The following is a 23820-nucleotide window of genomic DNA, read 5'->3' as shown; positions in this document are numbered from 1 at the left end:
AAACAGCTTTCAAAAATGAGGACAAAGACCTTTTTCAGATAAACAAAAGCTGAGAAAATTCATGAGCAGCTGACTTGTGCTAAAATAAATGTTAAAGAACGTTCTTCAGGCAGAGGGAGAAGGATGCCAGATAAAAACCAGAATCCACACAAAAGGGCGGAGGGCACTGAAACCAGCCAGTGAACTGGTCCAAATCAATGGCGTTTCTCTCACGTCTTAACCTTTTAAAAAGAAAATTGTTTAGAGCAAAAATCACAATGCTGCACATTAGGCATAAAGTGCGGAGGAAGGAAACACACACGGCACGGCGGGGCACGAGGCGGTGGGGCCACACTCTGCAGTGAAGCCCTCACACCGAACACGGCGACGTCATTCCCGTCCGGCTCATGGCATCCCCGCCTGCTGCGAGGGCAGCATCCTCTGTGCTCAGGGTCCATCCTCACTTTCTCTCCTCGGGAAGGTGCCCTGCTTCCCAACAGGGGCTGCTTTCCTTTTCCTGCCGACTCACTGAGTTCTTCATATATTTAGACACTGGTTTTTGTCAGGAAGGTGCACCGTGGATATCTTTTCCCAAAATGGCTTAATTCTGACCTCATTTTGGTGCCTTTTCATAAGCAAATGCTTAGTTCAAACACGGCCACATTTTTCAACCTTCTATTCTGTAGGCTGTACTTCCTGTACATTTTAAAAGAAATCTCTCATCCCAAAACTATAAAGATTTTCTCCTATATTTTAGACGAAATGTTTAATGTTGCCTTTTACATTTATGTAATTAATACAACTGAAATTCGTCTTACGTAGGGTGAGTGAGAAGAGGCTGCTTATGACATAAAGCAGGGATCCAATTTCATTTTTCCCAACACAGGACACCAACGATCCCGTGCCCCTGCCCATGTCCCCACCTGTTCTCCTCCAGGTGCAGCCGTGAGGGACTGGGCAGGGCCTCGACTCCACTCTCTGCTCTCTGGGCTGCGCACCTGCCTTGACCTGCTCTCCTTTCCGGGTCTGTGCCATGCCACCTGCCCCATCGCTTCTTCGGAATGATCCCTGGGGGTCAAGCTGGGTGAGAATCCACTTTGTTTTCTTTCAGGATTCTTTTAGCTATTCTTGACCCTTTGCTCTTATATGGCAATTTTAGTATTAGTGTGTTGAGTGTTAGGAAAAATGCCACTAAGATTTTGATTAAAACTGCCTTAAACTGGCCAGGCATGGTGGCTCACGCCTGTAATCCCAGTACTTTGGGAGGCTGAGGCAGGCAGATCACAAGGTCAGGAGATCGAGGCCATCCTGGCTAACATGGTGAAACTCCATCTCTATCAAAAACAAAAAAACAAAAAAATTAGCCGTGTGTGGTGGCGGGCAGCTGTAGTCCCAGCTAAGGCAGGAGAATGGTGTGAACCCGTGAGGCAGAGCTTGTAGTGAGCCGAGATCACGCCACTGCACTCCAGCCTGGGCGACAGAACGAGACTCCGTATCAAAAAAACAAAACAAAACAAAACTGCCTTAAATTATAGATTATTTTGGGAAGTTGTGGCAGTTTTTTTTTTTAGCAGCTGAAACCATCACTTTGTGCTGCTCAAGGACCCTGTGCTGGGCGTTCAAGACAGAGGGCTCATGTCACTGCACGACAGCCGGCACCTGGACAGCGAGGACGCAGCGGCTGGGATTGCCTGAAGCCTCGCTCACACTCACACTGGCACCAGGCCGGGAGGGCTCAACAGCTCTGCCCACAGATCCCGACTCCACGTGGCTATGTCGACCCACAGAGTGTGGCAGCAGTGAAGCTTTGCGATGTTGGGGGCTGGTCCCAGAAGCTCTCATGCTGCGAAGAAGCCAGGGCTTGCCCAGGGTCTAGAGGTGGAGATGAGCCCCCCAACACGGGAATGTGCCAAGGCCACACTGTAGGGGACACGGAGGACGGGCTGCATGGCTGCGGCCTCAGGAAAATACAGCAGCCACTATTAGCAACAGCCAAGAGGAGGCCCCATGTCTGAACACAAGCCTGCCTGCCCCTACCTACTCCTGTCCACTCCTGGATGCCCCAGGTCCGGGCGCCCCCTCTTCCCTGACAGGACCCAGTTGGGCCGGCCCTGTCGGAAGTTTCAGGGCGTGCACTTTGGGACCACATGTGGGGCACCTTCCTCCTAAATGACGGAGATTTTGCCTCCAAGAAAGATGGACGCTCCCAGCCGACCTCCCTGAGACAGACTCGCAGTGGGATGTGAATCCCGGCCACCGCAGGCCCGGCCACAGGCACACACACACGGTGACGGCTCCGTTCGGTACCTGGGGCTCACGTCCCCTGGCCCGAGAGCACAGACCCTCGCCGTGTGGAGGCAGCGGGCTGTCACCCCGTGGCCTTCCGTCGCCGCCCCAAGGAGGCTCGCGGTCACATGTCTGGGCCACTCCTTCTCTTTTTGGAAAACTGAGACTCAGCCAAGATGACCCCCAGGTGAGTCCTGAATGGTGAGGCTGGGGATCATAGTACCATCAAAAGACCCCCGCCAGCACCCCCCACCCCCGGAGAAGTGGACACACACCAGCACCTGCCCCGAGACTTACTTGACGAACTTGTCCACGTGGGACATGGAGGCCTCGTAGTTCTTCCCTCCAAACTCCTGACAGTGCAAGGCCATGAAGTGCGGCTTGTGTGTGTGCACGACCTGGAGGGAGAGAATCACACTGTCAGGGTGGTCGGAGCCGCCCGCAGAGCCACACACCACACAGGGCACCGCCTCCTCCACCTGTCCCACGGCCTGGGAGCCACCAGGGTCTGGCAGAGACGGGGCCCCATGTCTGCGACCATGGGTTCTTCTGGACAGATTCTAGGAGTCACCTCGCCTTTGTGCTTCTAGTTATTTACATTTCCAGTACTTTTCAATTTCCCGTTACTATAAATTCCATACAGAAGAGTCCAGATTTCTCAGAGCCCTCTTCAATCATCTGAAGGCCTTTTTTCCAGTTAAAAGAAGCTACACGTTTACCGCAGAGCATCTGGGAGCCTCCAGATCAACTGGTCACAATCTCACCAGGAAGTCTGCCATTAGCAACACCCAGGCACAGCCCTAGCAAGGGCGCACACGTGTGCATGTGTGTGCGGGAGCACGGACCAGCACGTGTGTGCCTGGGCATGTGTGCGTACACGTGTGCCTGTGTATGCATGTGTGTGCATGTGTATAGGAGGCAGGCACTCTGCCGCCTGTTCACAGCCTGGGAGGACGCCGACACACAGCAGCAACTCGTGCAAGGTCACTTCCACTAAGTGGCAGAGCCGGGAACTGAGCCTGGCGTCACGGCCACTGGTCCCCTGCCCCGCCCGCACCACCAAGGCTCCCAGATCCCCGACATGTCTCTGAGGTCCCCAGCAAGGATTCTGACTCCTGTAATCACTGCTGCGGCGTGCTGAATCTGTCCCAAACTTTCACACCTAAAGAGCAGGGCCACAAACATCCTTAATATCCTTGTCAGTGCGGCCTCCTGTGTGACCTGGCGGCTTCCACCAAGAGGCTCCAAGAGGACACGCGGGGAGAGAATTCCGAGAGCGGCCTCAGTACCGACATGGCCCCTGCTCCTTGCAGGTCCCCATCTACTTCCCACTGCCAGTCCAGCCACAGCTCCGCACCGCACACCTCGCCACTCACGGGAGTCCCGACAGCCGCAGGCCAGGACACGAACCGCCTCACCCGGCAGGAAACCCTGGGCGGGACACACGCGACGCAGCCGGGGAGCCACACGTCACTTGAGCAGGATGAGGGGTGAGGCACTGATGGACCCCGCTCTCCTGGAACACAGGACGCACAGCGTGAGACACTGATGGACCCCGCTCTCCTGGAACACAGGACGCACAGCGCTTCCAAGGAGCAGGCCCCTCACAGGGCTCTCTGTCCGGTGCTGCGGTGGTGGTGCCCTGACAGCCACCGAGGGCCCAGCAGGACGGACTTCCTTGGAGGAGGGGAAAGGTGGGGAGAGAAGGGGCTGGTGCTGCCTGTGCTGGGCTTGGGAGCCTGGAGGTGCCACGACAACACAACACTCGCTGTGAGCCGGGCGGAGCCGCGGGCACGGCCCACTCCCAAGAGCCCGGTGGCCATGGTCCAGGCACAGCTGAGCAGGTGGACAGCCAGCAAGGGAAGATGGGCCCAGGCTGGGGAGACAGAAACGGCTCTGACCAGGCCCCGCGGACAGGCCCCGTCTGTGCTGCAGGTGGCAGCGGCAGCAGGAGATAAGGGCTGCCATGCCTGAGTGTGCAGCAGCCTTTGCATGGATGCATCGAGCGGGATCCTCCCTCATGGACATGGGCATGGGCTACCCGGGCACTCAGGAGGCCAGACAGCCCACTGCCTTCAGGCCCAGGCGGTGCAGTTCTCCCTAACGGCCGGCCGAACATGGTTCCCCAGGGGCCAGCTGTCCCTTTGGGCTGTGCTCAAAACAACAGAAGTTCTGAAAACAGACAACCCTTGGTGCCAGTGGCCTGAGTGATTCTGGTGGTCTGTTTCCAGGCTGTCTTGATGCACAACTCTGGTTTTGTTGTGGTGTCCGGGCGGGGAAAGTGGGTGGGTTTGAGATCCGCCACGCCTCCCTGGCAAAGAAGAGGCCTCACTGTGTCCACACGCCCTAGGACACCATGGGGTGATCAGCGGCGGAGTCACCAAGCTCCGGAGCCTCCACGACCCCCTGCGAGCGGGAGGCGACATCAGCTCTCTCCTCACAGGGCACCGGGACCCAAGGTGATGGATACCGTGGGCATAGTGGCGCAGGGCTGGGCACAGGAACCGACGCTGGCTTTTACTTCTACGCCAGAGCTCCTGGCCTTGGTCACAGCACCTCGAACGCACCGGCAGAACTAGTAACTTACAGCATCCTCAGACCTGGGCCAGGCTGACGCTTTCATGCCCTTTGACTTCCTCTCATCCCCCATCCCTTCACCATTCCTGCTGGGTCTCAGAATCCAAACACTAAGCTGCCCGTCCTAAGACAACATATTTATTACACTTATATTTTATTTAATTTTAATTTTATTTAATTTAATTTCATTTGAGACAGGGTCTCACTCTGTTGCCCAGGCTGGAGTACAGTGGTGTGATCATGGCTCACGGCAGCCTTCAACTCCCGGGCTCGAGCAATCTCCCACCTCAGCCTCCCAAAGTGCTGGGACTACAGGTGAGTCACTGCATCTGGCCTCAAAACCCTTCAGGCCCGTGACATTTCTCACTAGACTGCCTCGACTCCCGTACCACCCAGAGAAAGACAGTGGCAGCAGTACAACATTCAGTGATAACTTGGACGTGTTTAGGTTTATTTTGTGCCTTTCTTATTCTTTAATAGTTGAATTCCTTCTACATACTAGCAGAGCTAACTTATTAAGCCATACCTCTATGGGGGGGGACCCTATATTCAATATATCTTAATTGGTAAACCCAAGGATCTTGCTAATTAATACTATTTGAAACTAAATTTTAACAAGTCACTAAGTTTAAATAAACAACTGAAGAAAATTACTCCTTTCTCCATGACATTCATTTAAAGTCAACAGCGCCCACAGGGCGACCCGCCAAGGCCTGCTTTGTACTGGACTGAACGTGAGCTACATCAACGACACACACTCTCAGTCTCCCCGGGCTGGCAAGATGCCAGGCACGGGACAGAAAAGCAGGATGACGAAGAGTTATGACACGTAAAATCACCACCGAGCTTCATCGGCAGGTCTTTATCCCCGCGTGCGGCCGCCCCTCCACACGGAAAGTTGGGTCAGAAGCCCTTACGCAGATATTTTCATGCAGTTCTTGACAAAGGGTCCCGCTAATTTAAACCGGAACAGCTTGGTTTCTCTCGAAAGCAAGCGTACGTTACACGGACGTGCTCCTAAGCAAAGCCCCAGCCAACAAAGGCCAGGTCTCTGCAGACAGAAGGGACCCCTGCTCCCGGCATGATGGGGGAGGAAAGGGGGCTGCGACGCACACAGCTCTGCAGGCAAACGCCACTACGAGAAAAGATGTGTCCTCGAATTCCAATGACCTCACGGATAACTAGATTTTACAGCATTTCCTGGGCTGTCACTGGCAGGAGTGAGGCGGTGGAGAAACTGCAGCTATGCTGGCGTAGCCGCCACATCAGGGGCCCGGAACACCAGACGCACAGTGAGATACAGCCCTGATGCGAGAGGACGGCCGGTGAGCCACGTGGAGAAGAACCAAGGGCACCAGGGTTTCTCAGATGGCGTCCCCAGCCCGCCGGACACCGCACGGAGCAAGCACTGCACGCGAGGGCTCTGCTGCTGCCCCTCTGCTGGAAGTGCCTCCACCCACTCCCCACACCCCGGGCCTCCCCCGCAGGTGGGCTCCAGGCTGCCCCTGGACCGCAGGCGGGCTCCAGGCTGCCCCTGGGCCTCCCCTGCAGGCGGGCTCCAGGCTGCCCCCCAGACCGCAGGCGGGCTCCAGGCTGCCCCCGGACCGTAGACGGGCTCCAGGCTGTCCCCAGAAGGCCACCCCTTCCCGCTGGACTCCCCAATGGCTTAGTGAACCTCCTTTTCCTCTGTGGTCACAGGCTGCTCTCCACATCCCCTCCCACTGGACTGTGAGCCCTGAACCCTGACACACCAGCGCTAGTCCATGTTGGGGAGCCCTGCTTGTGTGCCCAACACCCTGACTGTGCACGGGGGTGATGACGCCCAGTAAGAGCATGCTTCAGAAACACAAAATGATGCATCAGGAGAAGCCCAGGGTCTCCACACATCTACAACAGGTTACACGGATGGGTATCCCAAACAGACGAAAGGCAACACTTCTTTGAAAACCAAGTTATCAAAATGATAAGAGCTTTTCCACGAAAACTTTCAGAAGAAAACAATGAACGGCTGTAGAAAAGAGCAGGGCACTGAATGGCGGCAAATAATGCTATTGTTCCTCCACACCCACGAATCAAACCACCTCCACGCACAGTTTACAATACAGGGCCCGTGCAAAGCTGTCCTGGAACAGACTGCGGGTGAGTTAACACCCAGTCCCAGGGCTTCTGCTGAAAGACTGGGCTCAGAAAACCGCCCTCTGGCACGGGGTCATCTCACTCCACAAAGGCACAGGTGAACTGTCTGTGGAATTCATGAAGGAGAAGGAAGGCATCCTGGTTAGATCCATCCAGATAGCTGAACTAGTTACCTGTATGGAGAACTATAACTTCACATATTATAAACTCCGTCTAGGACACAGAATTATGGTCTAGAATGGATCAGAACAACAAAACAGTTTATATCCATGAGTCCGTAACGAGCCTGAGAGCCTCCAGGCATGGGTCATCTTGAAATCAGGGTGTTATTTTGAATCAGGACATTGTTTGGAAAACTGGCAAATAAGGGGAACGAAGCAAGGCATTATTCTGCCTTTCTTGGACAATCGGTGTCTCTGGAAAAGCACAGGGGACACAGTCCCTCTTTACAGAAACACTCCTAGCAAAAAATGAAAAAGAAATGGTAGAATTAGAATACAGCCATTTTACAATTCTTAACGATGCAGTAAATTGAGGCAGTGACAACTAGCGGCTGCTAATACCACCAAGAGACACAGACAGAGGGGTGAGCAGAGCACATGCCTCCTGATGGAAGCTGCAACGCCACGGCAAAGCATCCCGGTGGAAAAACTGAACCCATGTCGGATCTAGACAGAGGCTGATTCCAGGAAATGGGAGATAGCACGCTGAGCACGGCCACAGGACGCCTCCAGCCACATGACCACGGACACAGCGTAGGGGACACTGGACGCCTTCCACAGATAAGCGCAGGCAAAGAGAGGCAAAGAGCAGGAAACCACCGAGAGAAAGGAAGGTGTACACAGACATGCATCAACTAAAAGGCACTGCAAGGGCACCTCAGCAGGGGCTCCAGTTTTGCCATGGGAGTGTGAGGCCCTCAGAGGCCATTGTTCCCACTGAGGACAACCATACACTAAAAACAAAACAAGCACCCAAGGACGCTGAGAGGTAAAGCGAGGCAGACAAGCAGCACTGGGAGTCAGAGCCTGGAGAAGTGACGCACAGGGAGCGTCTCTCATTCTTCCCTCTTCGGACTTTGCCCAAGCCTGGGCCACACATACGGGAGCAACAGAATGTGGACCCCACAAATCCAGAGGAAACCCCACCCTCTCTCTGGCTAGAAGAGCAACAAAAAGAAGCCCAGGCTAGCCGGACGGTGCGGGACAACCCTGGAGGGAAGAGCTAGGAAAAGGCAACCCTAAGTCTGTGTATGAACCTGCTCGAGTCTCCAGTAACCCCAAACACACGCGTGTGCGACAACCTACGCAGGCAAGCAGAGGCTCTGAGTGGTGAGGTGGGCTCTGACCAGCACCCAGCGTGAGACTGAACTTATGGTCTGTACCTCATCAGGGTGAATGCATGCTGAGAAGAACTGTAAGAAAAGCCAGTGTCTACACAATGCAGCATCCACGGTGACTAGGACACAACCCGGAGTTATCGGAATCTGAAAACGTGGCCCGCGTTTAATAGAAAGAAAAACAGACAGATGCCACCACCAAGACGACACCAATGCCGGAAACAGCAGAGGAAGGCTTTCAAGCAACAACTACAACATGCTGCATGAGGTCAAAGTAAATACTCTTGAAATAAATGAAAAGAAAGGAAATTTTAACAGAAACTATAAAGGAGAAACAAATGGAAATTTCAAAAACTAAAAACATTTATACAATATCTGAAATAAATGACCAGAAGAACTCAATGGTAAAATGAAGACGACAGAGGACAGCCAGCAAACCTGAAGATGAGTCAACAGAAATTACTGAAATCAAAGAGCAGAAAGCACAAAGGTTCAGCAAAAGCCAGCAGAGCCTCCGGTGGGAAAACAGCATCACATCTACTCTATGCGCAGTCACAGCGACAGAAGGAGAGGGGAAACGGAGCATGAGAAAAACTCTGAGAATAAACAACGGCCAAAATTCCCCTAAATTTGCTGACAGACGTACATTTACAGATTCTAGAACCTCAGTGAGTGTCTAACAAGATAAATTCAAACAGCAAATCACAAGATAAATTCAAAGAAATTCCTATCTAGGCATATCTGTGCCACATTTTATCAAAATCAAATTGAGGAAAACAAAAATATATTAATAGAAAAAGCTTCTGAAACCAACTGGAGAGAAGTCACAGAACACACATGCAGGAAGGAGTCAACAATTCAAATTACCGTGGATTTCTTATCAGGAAACCTGGAGGCCAAAAGACAGGGGAACAAGGCCTTTAAAGTCCTGAAGGAAAAAACAACAAGTCAACCCAGAAGTCAGTATCTATTGAAAATATCCTTCAGGAACGAAGGCAAAGGGAAACATTTTCACACAAAAGAAAACTAAGTGAATGTTCCACTAGTAGGTCTACTGGAAACTGACGCCCAGGCAGGGCTGGAGGGGAATGATCTGGGGGCAGCTTGGATCTCCAAGAACAAAGGAAAGGCAGAAAAAATGGGAAGTATCTGGGTAAATATAAAAGATTATATTTTTCCTTCTTGGTTCCTTAAAACACATAGAATGAGCCTCCAGGGTAGCTGAAGACCGCCTACTCCCAAAAATTTGCTCCTCAATTTTCTATGTAGGCATATTTATATGTATACATTTTAATATGTGATATATAATGAATGTAATATATAAACTATGTTATATATATATATATAACTTATATAGAGAGAAAAACCCAAATTGCAGCCTCAGTGTGGCTTGAAGAAAAGGTGGAAGCTGCCGGGCTCAGTGGCTCACGCCTGTAATCTCAGCACTTTGGGAGGCCGAGGCGGGTGGATCACCTGAGGTCGGAAGTTCGAGACCAGCCTGGCCAATATGGTGAAACCCCGTCTCTACTAAAAATACAAAAATTAGCCAGGTGTGGTTGCATACACCTGTGATCCCAGCTACTTGGGAGGCTGAGGCAGGGGAATCACATGAACCCAGGAGGCGTAGTCTGCAGTGCACCGAGATTGTGCCACTGCACTCCAGCTTGGGTGACAGAGCAACATTCTGTCTCAAAAAATAAATAAATAAAATAGAATAAAATGAGGAAAAATCCAGACTCCAGAAGGTGATCTCTCGGGCTCCAGGGCTACCCCCGCTGGGGCGCAAGGCTTTGTGGAGCACAAAGGCACAGCAAGAAACACCACAAGAGAGGGAAGGGAGACACCAGGGAAGAGACACACAGATTCACACAGCCAGCAAGCCCGGAGGTGAAGATTCGGGAAGAGCGTCCCAGCACGTCCCAGCACATCCCAGCGCGGTCGGAACACGAGCGAGACGTGGAGGCCGCTGTGAGTGAGTGGGAGCCCAGCCTAGCAGGACAGCCATGATTTCAAGGGCACTACTGAGACACTACCGACGAAGAAGAGAAAAAGATTTTTAAAAAGAGGGAGCAGAGGCAGCCCTGAGTCACCAGGCGGCAAAGGAGAAAGGAAGAAAAGGCAGGAAAGGAGGGACTTGAAAGAGAAAGAGCGCCAGCAAATCAGAGAACAAAGGACTCCCAGACCCCAATCGCTGCCCAAACTTCCAAAGCCAGCAAATGCACTTGGACTTTGCAATACCTACAGAAGAGGGCGCTATTAAACCAGGAATCCTGCAAAGCCCCTACTCCCACTACAGATGAGCAAAAGGAAGAAGTCCCTACAAAACGGCTGCAAAAAAAAAAAAGACAAAAAATTTGACACACGCAAACTGAGGGAAATGTGCCTGACCCGAGGAAGACAACCGTGAAGCAGAACAGAACGTGAGCCTACACTGCAGATAAAATCAAAGCTACTCAAGCAGTTGAGAATATGAAAAACCACCTGACATCAGAGATGCAAAACTAAAATACAGAATGGACCACAGGGAGAAAGAGACAGAGAGCACCCATCAACCTCGGGGGCAACAGAGGCAGAGCACAGAACGGCCATGACAGAGAAGGACAGCTACGGCAGGTGCCAGGAGAGTCACTGGAAGGAAGACCCAACATGGGCATCAAAGTCAGAAAAATCCACTGAGAGAGCAAATTGTGCAGAGAAAACTGTGTGAGAGAAAGAGGTGACCATGGGAGACGGCAGAGAAGGAGGAACATTTGTAGGATCAGGGACCCAAAGGAGGACACCCAAAACACAGAACAGAGCTAACATTTAAAGCTATAACCCAGGAAGACTTTTCAAAACAGAAAAAGACCCTACTTACACACTGAAAGGCTCACTGAATACTTGAGAAAATTAACCCAAAGCAATCAACTCCAAGATTTCAAAGATAAAGATAAGATCCTCATGGCCTCCAGGTAAAAAAGATCAATTAAACAATAGGTGGCTCATGCCTGTAATCCCAGCACTTTGGGAGGCCGAGGGACTGGGGGGGTGATCAATCACAAGATCAGGAGATCAAGACCAGCCTGGCCAACATGGTAAAACCCCGTCTCTACTAAAAATGCAAAACTTAGCTGGGCCTGGTGGCGCGCGCTCTAGTCCCAGCTACTTGGGAGGCTGAGGCAGGAGAATCGCTTGAACCTGGGAGGAGGAAGTTACAGGGAGCTGAGGTTGTGCCACTGCACTCCAACTTGGCGACAGAGCAAGCCTCCATCTCAAAAAGAAAAAAGAAAAAAGAAAAAAACCAATAAAGTGTAAAGAATCAGACCAGCACCAGTCTCTTCAAACCCAACATATGCACTAAGGCAACAACAGAATGACCTTCCCTAAACATCTCAGTGAAATGAGGCCTAAACCAAGGGATATTTATCCAGCAAAGCATCCTTCAAATTCCAAAACTATAGAAAACAGTTTTCAACATACAAAACTTTGGGAAATTCTGTCCCCATCAGCCCTTTGAGGAATCCAGGAAGGCAGGGCTGGTTCTTTTCCGTAAATACCCAGACGGACACAGGAGCTCTGTGGTCCCTGCTCTGCAGTGCGAGGGTAGCACCAAGGCGCAGGAGCGTCCACAAACTCCATTTCCACAGGCGGGCAACAGGCTGGCTTGGGCTGCAAGCCAGGGTGGGGGGAGTCCAGTTTGCTGACGCTGAGTTTACTTTTTTAATTTGTATAAATGTAAGGGGTGCAGTGCAGTTTTGTGATGTAGCTGTTTTGCACAGGGCTAAAGGAAGGGCTTTCAGTGTAACCACCACTCGAATCATGTGCACTGTAGCCTTAGGTGATTCTCATCCCTCACTGCCATTTAGAAGTGAGACCATGTGGACTGACTTTCTGAGTTGTTTCACTGAAGATAATGGCCTCCACTTCTATCCATGTTGCTGCAAAAGACATGACTTCATTCTTTTTATGGCGAACTATTCCATTGTATATGTGTGTGTAGTACAGAAAATACACACGTTTTGTTTATCCAATAAACCATTTTTTAAAAATAATATTTCCAACTGGGATTTTCAATGTATACAGATGGAATACATGCCATATAGAAACCTATGTGATTTCAAGATTTCTACATTGCACACGAAGTAGTACAACATTAACTAGCAACCACTTGAATATGCCTTTTTTTTTTTTGAGATAGGATTTCGCTCTGTCACGCAGGCTGAAGTGCTGTGGTGTGATCAGATCACTGCAGTCTCCACCTCCCAGGCTGAAGTTATCTTCCTGGCTTAGCCTCCAGCCTCCTGAGTGCAGGCACAACAGGTGTACACCACCACATCCAGCTAATTTTTTTTTTTAATCTTCGAGAGACAGGGATCTTACTGTGTTGCTCAGGCTGGTCTTAAACTCCTGGCCTCAAGCAATCCTCCCACTTCACCCTCCCAAATAGCTTTAAAAATATCTTTAAAAAGGGCCAGGCACGGTGGCTCACACCTGTAATCCCAGCACTTTGGGAGGCTGAGGCAGGCGGATCACGAGGTCAAGAGATCAAGACCATCCTGGCTAATACAGTGAAACCCCATCTCTACTAAAAATACAAAAAATTAGCCGGGCGTGGTGGTGGGCGCCTGTAGTCCCAGCTACTCGGGAGGCTGAGGCAGGAGAACAGCATGAACCCGGGAGGCGGAGCCTGTAGTGAGCGGAGATGGCACCACTGCACTCCAGCCTGGGCGACAGAGCGAGACTCTGTCTCAAAAAAAAAAAAATTTACAAGGGCAGACAGCCAATAAAGAAATAAAAATGGAACACCAAAAAAAAAATTAAATAATTCAAAAGACAGCAGGAATGGGGAAAAAAGGGTACAAAAGCCAGTGTACAAACAGAAAAATAAAAAACAGCAGACCCAGATTCAATCACATCAACAGTTATAAAAGGGTTAATGGCCTAGACTGGTACTGTGCTATCTAGATGCCACGAGTCAAATGTGGCTATTTAAAAGAAAAAGAAATAAATGTTTAAAAGCTGAGTTCTTCGACACCATGCATCACATTTCAAATGTGCAATCAAAAGCCACAGGTGGCCAGAGGCTGCCATCGTGAATACCACAGACTGGAACTCTCTATCATCAGGAAGTCCCGTTAGCTGAGGCTATTCTGGACATTCCAGTTGCAAGGCTGGGAGCTACAGGGTGGATAAAAAACAAGACTGAAGGACACACTGCCTGTAAGAGACGCACTTTCAGCATAAAGACACAGACAGACAGAAAAGCACAAACTACGCCGGCCCAGAGCCTGGGCGGCCGCAGTGAGCCAGGCAAGGCTGCAGTGGCGGCAATATTCATCAGACAAAGGCTCCAGGAGACGAAGAACATTCGTGGTGACCGAGATAACTCTCAGGAAGACAGCACAACCACAAATGTGTATGTGGCTAATTACAAAAAATACACTGGACAGAAACTGACAGAACAAAGGAGAAACAGACAATCCCACAACCACTGTAGGAGACTTTAGCGCCCTCCCTTGGCACTCAACAGATCTAGACCAACACACACAAGCAGTCAAAACGCAGGACACAGTCAAGCTCCATGGTCCACTGGGCATCACAGAAAACCACACCGGACGCCTGCAGAACACAGAATGCACGCTCCTCTCTGTGGCACACCCGCCGAGGGAGATGGCACTCCTAACCGCAAGAAAGCTACACAACAATTTCTATTAAACATCGATTAACTGTAACACACGAACTGTAAAAAACAACTATGAGACAACCGAGAACATCTATATCCTGACTGGATATTGAATAGCTTGGAATTACTGATCATCTTTTTACATGTAAAGATATTGTGTAGGGTCTGTATTCTTTGAAACACCTACTGAAATAGTCACGGATGAAGTGATGCACTGTCTGGTTTTTGCTTCAAATGATCAGGGCTGGGAGGAGCAGGTGGAGGGAACTGAAACAGAACTGGCCGTGAGCTTCACAGCTGAGCCTGGGTGCTGGGCACGGCAAGGATTCTCTCCGCTGTTATGTGGGCTTGAAATCGTCACAATAAAAGTTTGCTGAACGTGCTCATTGTTTAACTCAGTAGGAACAAAACCAGAAACCCAAAAAACACGTTCCCTCCAGCCAGCAACACCCAAGGCAGGAGCCCGGGAGCTGCGGGAAGCGGCCTCCAGGGCCCTCGAGTGAGTGCCTCTAAACGGCGGAAAAACCATGACCTTCTCTGAGGTCTCTGATCTTTCCTGGTCTCACAATGGCAAGGCCAGGGAGAAAAGAGGCAATCTCTGCTTCTTATTAATGTCCTGCTTGGGGATTCAGCTTGAAAACACTTCTGTTTGCCAGCTCTGGAGGAGGTGAGGTGCCCAGGCTCAGATGGTATGAACCCACTCCACACTTGGGCACCTGCAGTGGCCTCGCCAGAGCCGACAGATAGACACATCAGAGACTTCATTTAAAACAGATTTAATCACTGCACAAGGCAAGAAACTCAAAATAGCTCATTAGAAGAGGATGGTTTTTAGTGACCTGCTGTCGGACATTTTTGGCTAACAGAAAAAAAAACGTTTCCTTTGCAAGTGAGTGAAGCTGCAGAATTTATAGGGTAAATGTAAATGCTTCATTGACAAGCAATGAATCCCAACAGCCAGGATTCAAGCACCTCTCCCACCAAGGGGAGTCAAGCATGGGCTGAGGTCCGGGAGCTGAGGCTCACTACTGAAGCTGACGGATAGCTAGCACCACCACAAAAGGCAACCAGGGACAGGGCACCTTTGTTGCAATGTCTTTACCTGACAAGTAAGCAGCACCCAGGAGCCCCTGCCCTGGGGACAGAGGCCTCCTCCATGGGGAAGGGAGACAGAACCAGCTCCCCAACTCCCCAGGCAGTAGTGTGCTCGAAAGGGCTCAATACTAGCTCTCCAGGCGAGGCCCTGGGTCTGCCCTGTCGAGGTCTGAATGCCCCACCATGGCCAACGCTAAGCTGCCGATGTGGCATCACTGAACCTGGGGCAGGAGAGGTGCTCAGCAAGGCACCATCACTCACACATCAAATACTGTGTGAGTATCTCCCTCACATAGACACAGAGCTAAATAATCAAGATCCTATGTAGCAGTACAATCATTAGGAAGTGATGGGTGTAGGGCATTTATTGCCTTTGGTTTTAACATATTTACTTTATTATAGGTTTATATAATTTGATTTTTAATAATGGCTGCCTTTCACCCCTGGCTCCCAAGTTCCTGATCAGTTCAGTCAGTGCCCGTGACAATCTGGGCTGGGTGCAGTGGTGGTGGGTGGAAGCGTGAGCTTTCCAGGAAGCACGCCGGGCACAGGCTCCTGCTGGGCCCCCTCCTGGTGGGGACTCCGGGGCCTAGTTCCCTGCCTCTGAGTGTCCACTTCGGCACATGCCTTCCTGAGACGGTCGCTGGGAGGTGTCGACAGTGCTGGCGTCCAGGCTCAGCACAGGCTGGACAGAGTGAGGTGGCACGAGCCGGACACGGCCACTCACACCATAGGCATTGGCCCATCCAGAGAGATACAGCCACGGGGGACGCAGGCGCCAGGGAACCGGGAGGACACGGCCACTCACACCATAGGCGTTGGCCCATCCAGAGAGATACAGCCACGGGGGACGCAGGCGCCGGGGAACCGGGAGGACACAGGGGACGCAGGCGCCGGGGAACCGGGAGGACACGGCCACTCACACCATAGGCGTTGGCCCATCCAGAGAGACACAGCCACGGGGGACGTAGGCGCCGGGGAACCGGGAGGACACGGCCACACACAGAGCTCTAGGCAGGCGCAGGAAGCCAAGGAACTCCCGGGGTTGGCCTGGGAGCCTCTGCAGCCTGCACGATGCTGGACAAAGATCCCTTCAACAAAACATCTTGCTGGACCACAGAGGATGGACAGGAAAGGCCACGCCACGGTGTCGGACAGCACGCTTGGGACAGGCCTGGCTGGAAACACGCCACTGCACAGCACAGATGTGACGGTGTCCCCAGGTTATCTGGCAGGGCTGTGAACAGACACAAGCCCCCACGGGGTGCACGTCTCCACCCACGAGTCTGAGCTTCTGCTTAGCACTTCACGCCCTGAGTGACAATGACACTGGTACGCGTGACCTTGGAACGATCAGGGAAGTCATGGCCCAAAGCTGTGCATTTTCTTCACCAAAATTCTACAGTGGAAGAGCAGGTGCTCCTAACTTAAAGGAAAAAAGGGCAGTCACTAAAAACACCTGGGTTGTTTTACTAGTGTTCTTGACCTGGATGCTTCATAGGAAGGCCCAAGAAAAATATCTCGGAAAGGCACGGCAAGAAAGAGCACGCTCACCAGCCAAGCAACAAGCAGCACCCTGTTTCTGACGCGGAGCTGGGCCCAGCACGAAGGGCCCCTGGTTCCCAGGAAACGGGCAGCACAGCCCTGCCCAGGCCACGTCCATCAGCACGGCCAAGACTCGGTGTTAAAAATAGCAACAGCCAGGCCTTGTCAGGCGTCCTCCAAAGAGGAATATCGGAGTGACCTAAAAAGGAATTACATCCTGCACAGCACCCCAGTGGAAGCCCCGTGCCAAGATAAGGCACGCAGAGGGACACGGGAATTTCTTGATAGAAAAAGGCCACTGCTATTTGCCAACAACGCCTGGAAAATATCCTGTTTTAAATCCCTAAAATCCCCACTGCCCACCCTTGCCCTGGGTGGGGGCTCTCCTCTCCAGGTCCCTTCAGGGCTGGGCTGGGCTGCAACGGGTGCAGGGATCCCAGGAAGAGGTGTGTGTGTGACCAACCAGACCCAGGTTCCCACATGCCCCTGGTCAGACGGCCTCCTCAAGGCGCAGCCGATGGGACTGGCCAGGGAGCACGGAGCAGTTGTGTGGGCAGGGGCCTGTTCTTCTCTCCGCCCTGCACATAGGACACCATGAGTTTCCATGACCTCACCGCAGGCAGCCTGGCCAGCCTGTGTGATCTGGAGCTGCCTCTCCTTGGCCCTGCCATGGGGAGGGGTGTGGGACCCAGCGGGCCCCACCCAAGCACAGCCCGGAGTTTTAGGGTCACCACACTGACCACACACAGCAGCCTTTTCCCCAGAGACAGGGCAAGTGACTTAAGCAAATCTGTCGATGGAGCCTGAAGCTGCTGCTGGAGACACCACGGGCAGAGGCGGAAACGCAGGGCTCTAACCCGAACAAAGTCCTGGCTTGGGCCATCGAACCTCCTGCAAATCAGTTCTAGTTTAAGAAGCATGTTTCCCCCTCCTCCCCCGGTCCCCGCACCACCCCCCACCCCCCACCGCTGCACAAGGCAGGGCAAGGTTAAGTCCAGGGTCACGGCAGATGTGACCAAGGCCCCACCCGCTCCCCCACCCTGGCCTGGCTTCCATGATGGTACAGCAACTGCGGCCTCGCAGCCATCACATAAAAGAACACCTTCTGGAAGTCTCCCGCAGGGACTGAAGCGATCCCTGACCCTTCAGCCCATCTGGAGCAGGGTAATGGGACCCAAAGTATGAAGAGTCTCATAAAACCACTGACTCAGCTCCTGGCTCCCCGTCTCAGTGCCCTGATGATCGTTTCTCCCCTCCGACCTTCCCAGTTCCCCCTCTCCGAAACAAGGCCCCCACCCCCCAAAGCTTGCCCCTTGCCTCCACAGGCTCCTCAGACACCTCTGTCTCCCCCTCCCTTCCTGGGATTCACAAGATCCCGAGAGTTCTCACTGCGTGCTCTGCTCAGCTATGCTGCCAAAAACCCATAGACGGCTTCCCCTTGCAGACACCTTTCCATCAAAGACAGCCTCCCCTCATGGATGTCCTCCCATCATGGGCGCCCTCCCTCATGGACGCCTTTCCCTCATGGACACCTTTTCCTCATGGACGTCTTTTCCTCATGGACGCCTTTCCTACATGGATGCCTTTCCCTCATGGACGCCTTTTCCTCAAGGACACCCTGCCCTCATGGACGCCCTCCCCTCATGGACACCCTCCCCTCATGGACATCTTTGCCTCATACCTTTTCCTCAAGGACGCCCTCTCCTCATAGACGCCTTTCCCTCATGGACACTCTGCCCTCATGGATATCTTCCCCTCATGCACACCTTTCCCTGAAGGATGCCTTGCTCTTGAGGACATCCTTCCCTCATGGATGCCTTTCTCCCATGGACGCCCTGCCCTCATGGACGCCCTACCCTCATGGACATCTTTCCCACATAGACTTCTTTTCCTCAAGGATGCCCTCTCATCATGGATGTCTTTCCCTTATGGATGCCTTTCCCTCATAGACAACTGTTCTTCAAGGACTCCCTCCCTTCATGGACACATTCCCCTTGTGGGCACCTTTCCCTCATGGACGCCTTCACCTCATGGACGTCTTTCCCTCGTGGACAACTTCCCCTCATGAACACTTTCCCCTTAAGGACGCCCCCCACCCTCATGGACACTTCCACTTCATTGACACCTTCCCCTCGTGGACGTCTTTCCCTCATAGACATCTTCCCCTCATGGACACCTTCCCCTCAAGGACGCCCCCGCCTTATGGACACCTTCGCCTCATTGACGTCTTCCCCTCATGGACGTCTTCCCCTCATGGACGTCTTCCCCTCATGGACACCTTCCCCTCAAGGACGCCCCCGCCTTATGGACACCTTCGCCTCATTGACGTCTTCCCCTCATGGACGTCTTCCCCTCATGGACGTCTTCTCCTCATGGACATCTTTCCCTCATGAAATCCTTTCCCTCATGGGTGCCTTGTCCTCAAGGACACCCTCTCATCATGTATGCCTTTCCCTAGAGGTCACCTTCCCCTCAAGGACACCCTCCCCTCATGGGCACCTTTCCCTCATGGACACCCTCTCCTCATACACATCTTTTCCTCAAGGACACCTCCCCTCAAGGATGTCTTTCCCTCATGGAGGCCTCTCCCTAGAGGATACCTTCCCCTCATAGACACATATCCCTGGAGGATGGCTTCCCCTCAAGGATGCCTTCCTCTCATGGACACCTTCCCCTCATGGACGGCTTTCCCTCATGGGCGCCTTCCCCTCATGGACACCTTTCCCTCATAGACGCCTTTTCCTGGAGGACGTCATCCCCTCATGGATGCCTTTCCCTGAAGGATGTCTTTCGCTGGAGGGTACCCTACAAGGTCACCCTCCTCCATGAACACCTTTCCCTCATGGATGCCACCTTCCCCTGGAGGATGCTTTTCCCTCAAGGATGACTTTCCCTCAAGAGCGCCTTCTCCTCAAGAACACCCTCCCCTTAAGAATGCCTTCCCCTCTTGGTGCCTTCCCCTTATGGATGCCTTCCCCTCGTGGACACTTTCCCCTTATGATTGTCTTTCTCCGGAGGGCAGCTTCCCCTGGAGGCTGGTTTCCTGTGGAGGACACCCCTACCTCATGGATACCCTCCGCTCATGGACGCCTTTTCCTAGAAGACACCCTCCCTCATGGATGCCTTCCCCTGGAGGATGGCTTCCCCAGAAGCCACCCAGCCATCGTGCACAGTATTCCCTTGTGGATACCCGCCCCTCATGGACACTCGTGTGTGGAGAGCAGCCGCAGCACAGGGTTGTCCACAATGCAGAGGGAAGGGCCAAACCACGCGGCAGCCAGTGAACACTCATTCCACAGCCACTAGCACCGACCCTGGAGCCACACTGGAGACTTCTGGAAAAAGAGGACACAGAAGAACCTTCTGTTCAGGTCTCCTGTTGCCCCACAGCCAATCTTCCGCTATGCATGCGAACGTAACACAACTCCCTTCAAAGATGTACGATGAGATTTTTATCTTCAGCCACTTTCCTGAGTCACTGAGAGTTTATGAAGACACTGAATAGCCGCAGGGCCCTGGCTCGAGAGGATGGGGCCATGCGTCACCTGAAGTCGAGCAGGCAGGCAGTGCACTGCCCTACGACAGAGCTGGGGCTCCCTCATGCGGAGTCTGTTTCTGGAGCTCTGCTTAGGAGTGGAGGGCTGGGGTCAGAGGGCAAGAGCAAGTTTGAGGCCACTGCGGTATATCACCAGGTACCTTAAAGAGGGAGCACCCATCTGCAGTGCTGGGGATGCACGTCAGGCAGCCCAATGGACCCACCCTTGGCACCAGAGGCCAAGAATGGGAATGCCAGGGTGCTGCTTCAGCTGTAAGCAAGGAGTGGGCACTGCCTGGCAGCTGCCTCCCCTCGCTCCTGCCATCTGTGCGGCCACGGCTCAGCGTCAAACACACCCGGTTCTGAAGGCCACGCAAAAACAGATAACATGTCTCATTAATAACTGTCTACTGATTACATGTTGAAATGGTAACATTCTAGCTAGATACACTGGGTGAAATAAAATCTATTATTAAAATAATTTAACCTATTTCTTTCTGCTCTTTAAAATGTGGCTCTTCAAACTTTGAAATGACGTACGTACTTTACACGTCATTTCTATTGGATGGGGCTGGGCTAGATTCAAAGAGAAGCTTTTGACCATCTTCTATTGGAATTTTACGTGTTCTCTTTCATTCATAAGAATTCTTTATGAAAACTGTTAAACTAGCCTATTGTTGTTTTCAAAAATATATTCCCAGTCTGCCTTTTAATCACATTTAAACTCTAAGAGCCTAAGAAAAGTCCTGCCAGTTTTTTTCACTCACATCCATCAGTCTTTGCCTCTACAAATTTCTTCAATGATGTGGAATTTAGAAAAGCCTTCCCCATCTGGAAAGGAAATAAACAGCTACGTTTCCTTCTGCGTCTCCCCCACACACCCCCAGAGCACATCTGGAGGGAGAGGGGGGCGGTCACCACAGGGCACAGGGCTCCAGGCCCTCACAGTGGTTGGAATTCACTCCGTCACTCCTCACAGTCGTCGCCAGCCATGGGTGCACGCTCACGAGGAAGTGGGGGCACAGCGAGGTTATGCAGCCCAGAAAGGGGAGCCTCCCGTCAGTCTCCTCCCAGGGTCCACGATGGGCTCTCAGCCACGCCGGCCCTTACTGAGCTGGTAGGCATGGGCCTGAGCTGCATCAGGCAGACAAGGATCATACTGTCCTCCACCGACCAGACCACTGGCAGGAGGTCTGCTTTCAGAATCTGGTTTGCGGTTAATTTCCACACTTGAGCCTAACGGTTGCTCTTCACCAAGGGCAGATCCGCAGCTGCTGATCAGAGCGCTGTGCTGTAAACACCCTCCCGGGCAATGGCAACCGGGAAGACATCAACATCAACAACAAAGTCCCTGACTCAGATGCGCATCCCTTATCTCCAGTTTCTCTCCACACCCAACGCTGCCACTCCAGCCTGGGCACCTCCCACACGGCTCTCTCTACGGCCCCATCCCTCCCGGTTTCCCATACTCCAACCAAGGGTCCTCACAAATCTGACCGTCCATGGCCGCCCTTACCCTGAGGATGAAGAAAGGCTGAAGCTTTTCACAGGGAAGAGAAGGCCCTGCGGCGTCTGTCCGTCTGCATCCCGTCTCACCTCTCACTACAATCCCAGCCATCTCACAGCACCCAGCCCCGGACCACACCGCGCTCGCTAAGCTTTCACCACGATTCCTGGACGGCATCTCTTTCACCTTTCACTCCCTCATTCATTTCACTGTCATCCGCTGCACGTGGCTGGCAGCTGGGGACGCAGAGGGAGTAGGGACAGACCAGGCACTGGCCCTCAAAGCACCCACTTCTGGCAGGGATGCTGCTGGGCAAGGCGGCCACTGAGGACAGCTGCATGCATCTTGGGAGCCACGCCAAGCACCGCCAGCTCCACTGCCCTCCAGACCCACTTGCTCAGCAGCCAGGACAGACCCTCTCAGGAGCCAGCAGCAGCTCCCGGCCCCGGTCTCCCTGTGAAGCCTCCTGGGAGCACCCAAGGTGAGGTATTCCCAGCCTGTCCACCCTTAGCCCCTGCCTCGGTCAGCTCAGGCTCCATCACAAAATGCCACAGACCAGGTAGTTTAAACAAGACAGGTAGGTATTTCTCACAGTTCTGGAGCTGGAAGTCTGAGGCCAAGGAGCCAGCGGTTTGGTTCCTGGTGAGGATCCTTCCTGGCTCACAGAGCTGCCTCTGTGCCCTGTGGAGACAGCCTGATCCTGTGTCCCTTCTTGTAACGGCACCCATCCCATCCCGGGGGCCCACCCTACAACCTCATCTCACCCCACCACCTCCCAAAGGGCCCACCCCCCAATACCATTACATTGGGGGTCAGAGTGCAACCTATGAACTCAGGGGACACAATTTGGTCTACGACACCCACCCCGCCTCAGTGCCAAACACAGGACCAAACCACAGTCACACACACTCTAGCAGAACAAGCGACCCCTCGAGGGCAGTGGGGCATGAGCTGGGAGGGCCTCACACGGAGCCATCAGGGGCCTGCCGCAGTCGCCGCAGGGCCGCCTGCACTGCTGTGAGCTTGGGCTGTCCACAGGGCACAGCAGACTGCTAACGTGTGCATTCCAAAAGCCTTGACAATCTGTCCATAAAGAATCTAAGGCCGGGCGCGGTGGCTCCAGCCTGTAATCCCAGCACTTTGGGAGGCCGAGACGGGCGGATCACGAGGTCAGGAGATCGAGACCATCCTGGCTAACCCGGTGAAACCCCGTCTCTACTAAAAAAATACAAAAAACTAGCCGGGCGAGGTGGCGGGCGCCTGTAGTCCCAGCTACTCGGGAGGCTGAGGCAGGAGAATGGCGTGAACCCGGGAGGCGGAGCTTGCAGTGAGCAGAGATCCGGCCACTGCACTCCAGCCTGGGCGACAGAGCGAGACTCCGTCTCAAAAAAAAAAAAAAAAAAAAAAAAAAAAGAATCTAAGAGCTCGCTAAAATGAACACCAAATCCACCTTGTGGATGTTGACAGAGGGCTCTGTGTACACCCACAAAATCTCATTTCAGAACAGACAGAAAGAATTGCACAGCCTGGAGATCTTGAACATACCAGCTCCCACAACTGTATATTGCCACGAGGCACTTAGTGGTGTCAGGGAACCGAAACGCAAAGGACAGCACCAAATGTGGCCAGGGAGATGCGTGGAGCGACCAGGACTCCCACCTACTGGCTGCAGGCGTGACCAGCTGCCTCACCTGGGCAGTTCCTTGAAGCCTTCAACACACGCCCACCCTACAGCCAACAGTCTCCCTGAGGAACGGACCTAGGCAGAATGAAGGCGTGTGTCCCAGGAAGCCTGTGTATCCACATCCATGGCAGCTTTATTCACCAGGCGAACCTGGACATAGCCCAGGTGTCACCGAGGGGAGAGTGGGGAGGGCAGAGCGGGCCCCACGCAGCAGGATCCAGGACCAGTGCTCGTGATGACAGCACTGAGCCACAGTGTGCGACAACACGGAACCGGCTCCACACACTCGCACAGGGAAAGCCGGCGGGCACCGCCACGTTCCCTAGGTCTCAGCGTGTGACGTTCCGGAATGGGCAATATGGATCTGTGGTACCTGAGCGGGGGAAAGCAAGGAAGAGGAAGATGGAAATTCCCCATCATGTCGGGGCGGGCACCAGGTGTGCGCGTTTGTCAAAATCGAAGAAACGTGCACCGA

The 23820-nt window shown here is 52.9% G+C and overlaps 1 protein-coding gene across 5 annotated transcripts in view; it reads right to left on the bottom strand.

The window, feature by feature from the left end:
- INPP5A (inositol polyphosphate-5-phosphatase A) overlaps positions 1-23820 on the bottom strand; it is a 243125-nt gene that overhangs the window by 129684 nt on the left and 89621 nt on the right. For 3 of the 5 annotated variants that reach the window (XM_073019478.1, XM_073019480.1, XM_073019479.1), the window contains exon 3: positions 2563-2663. In XM_073019478.1, the coding sequence (XP_072875579.1) occupies positions 2563-2663 (101 nt within the window). Of the gene's footprint in view, positions 1-2562; positions 2664-3641; positions 3782-23820 lie in introns of all 5 variants that reach the window. The other 2 variants (XM_073019481.1, XM_073019477.1) reach the window with 1 other exon arrangement.

This window comes from Chlorocebus sabaeus, chromosome 9 (genome assembly GCF_047675955.1).
Source record: "Chlorocebus sabaeus isolate Y175 chromosome 9, mChlSab1.0.hap1, whole genome shotgun sequence".
Classification (NCBI taxonomy): domain Eukaryota; kingdom Metazoa; phylum Chordata; class Mammalia; order Primates; family Cercopithecidae; genus Chlorocebus; species Chlorocebus sabaeus.
Note: the sequence above shows the minus strand (reverse complement) of the source record. Positions and strands in the feature narration are given on the sequence as shown.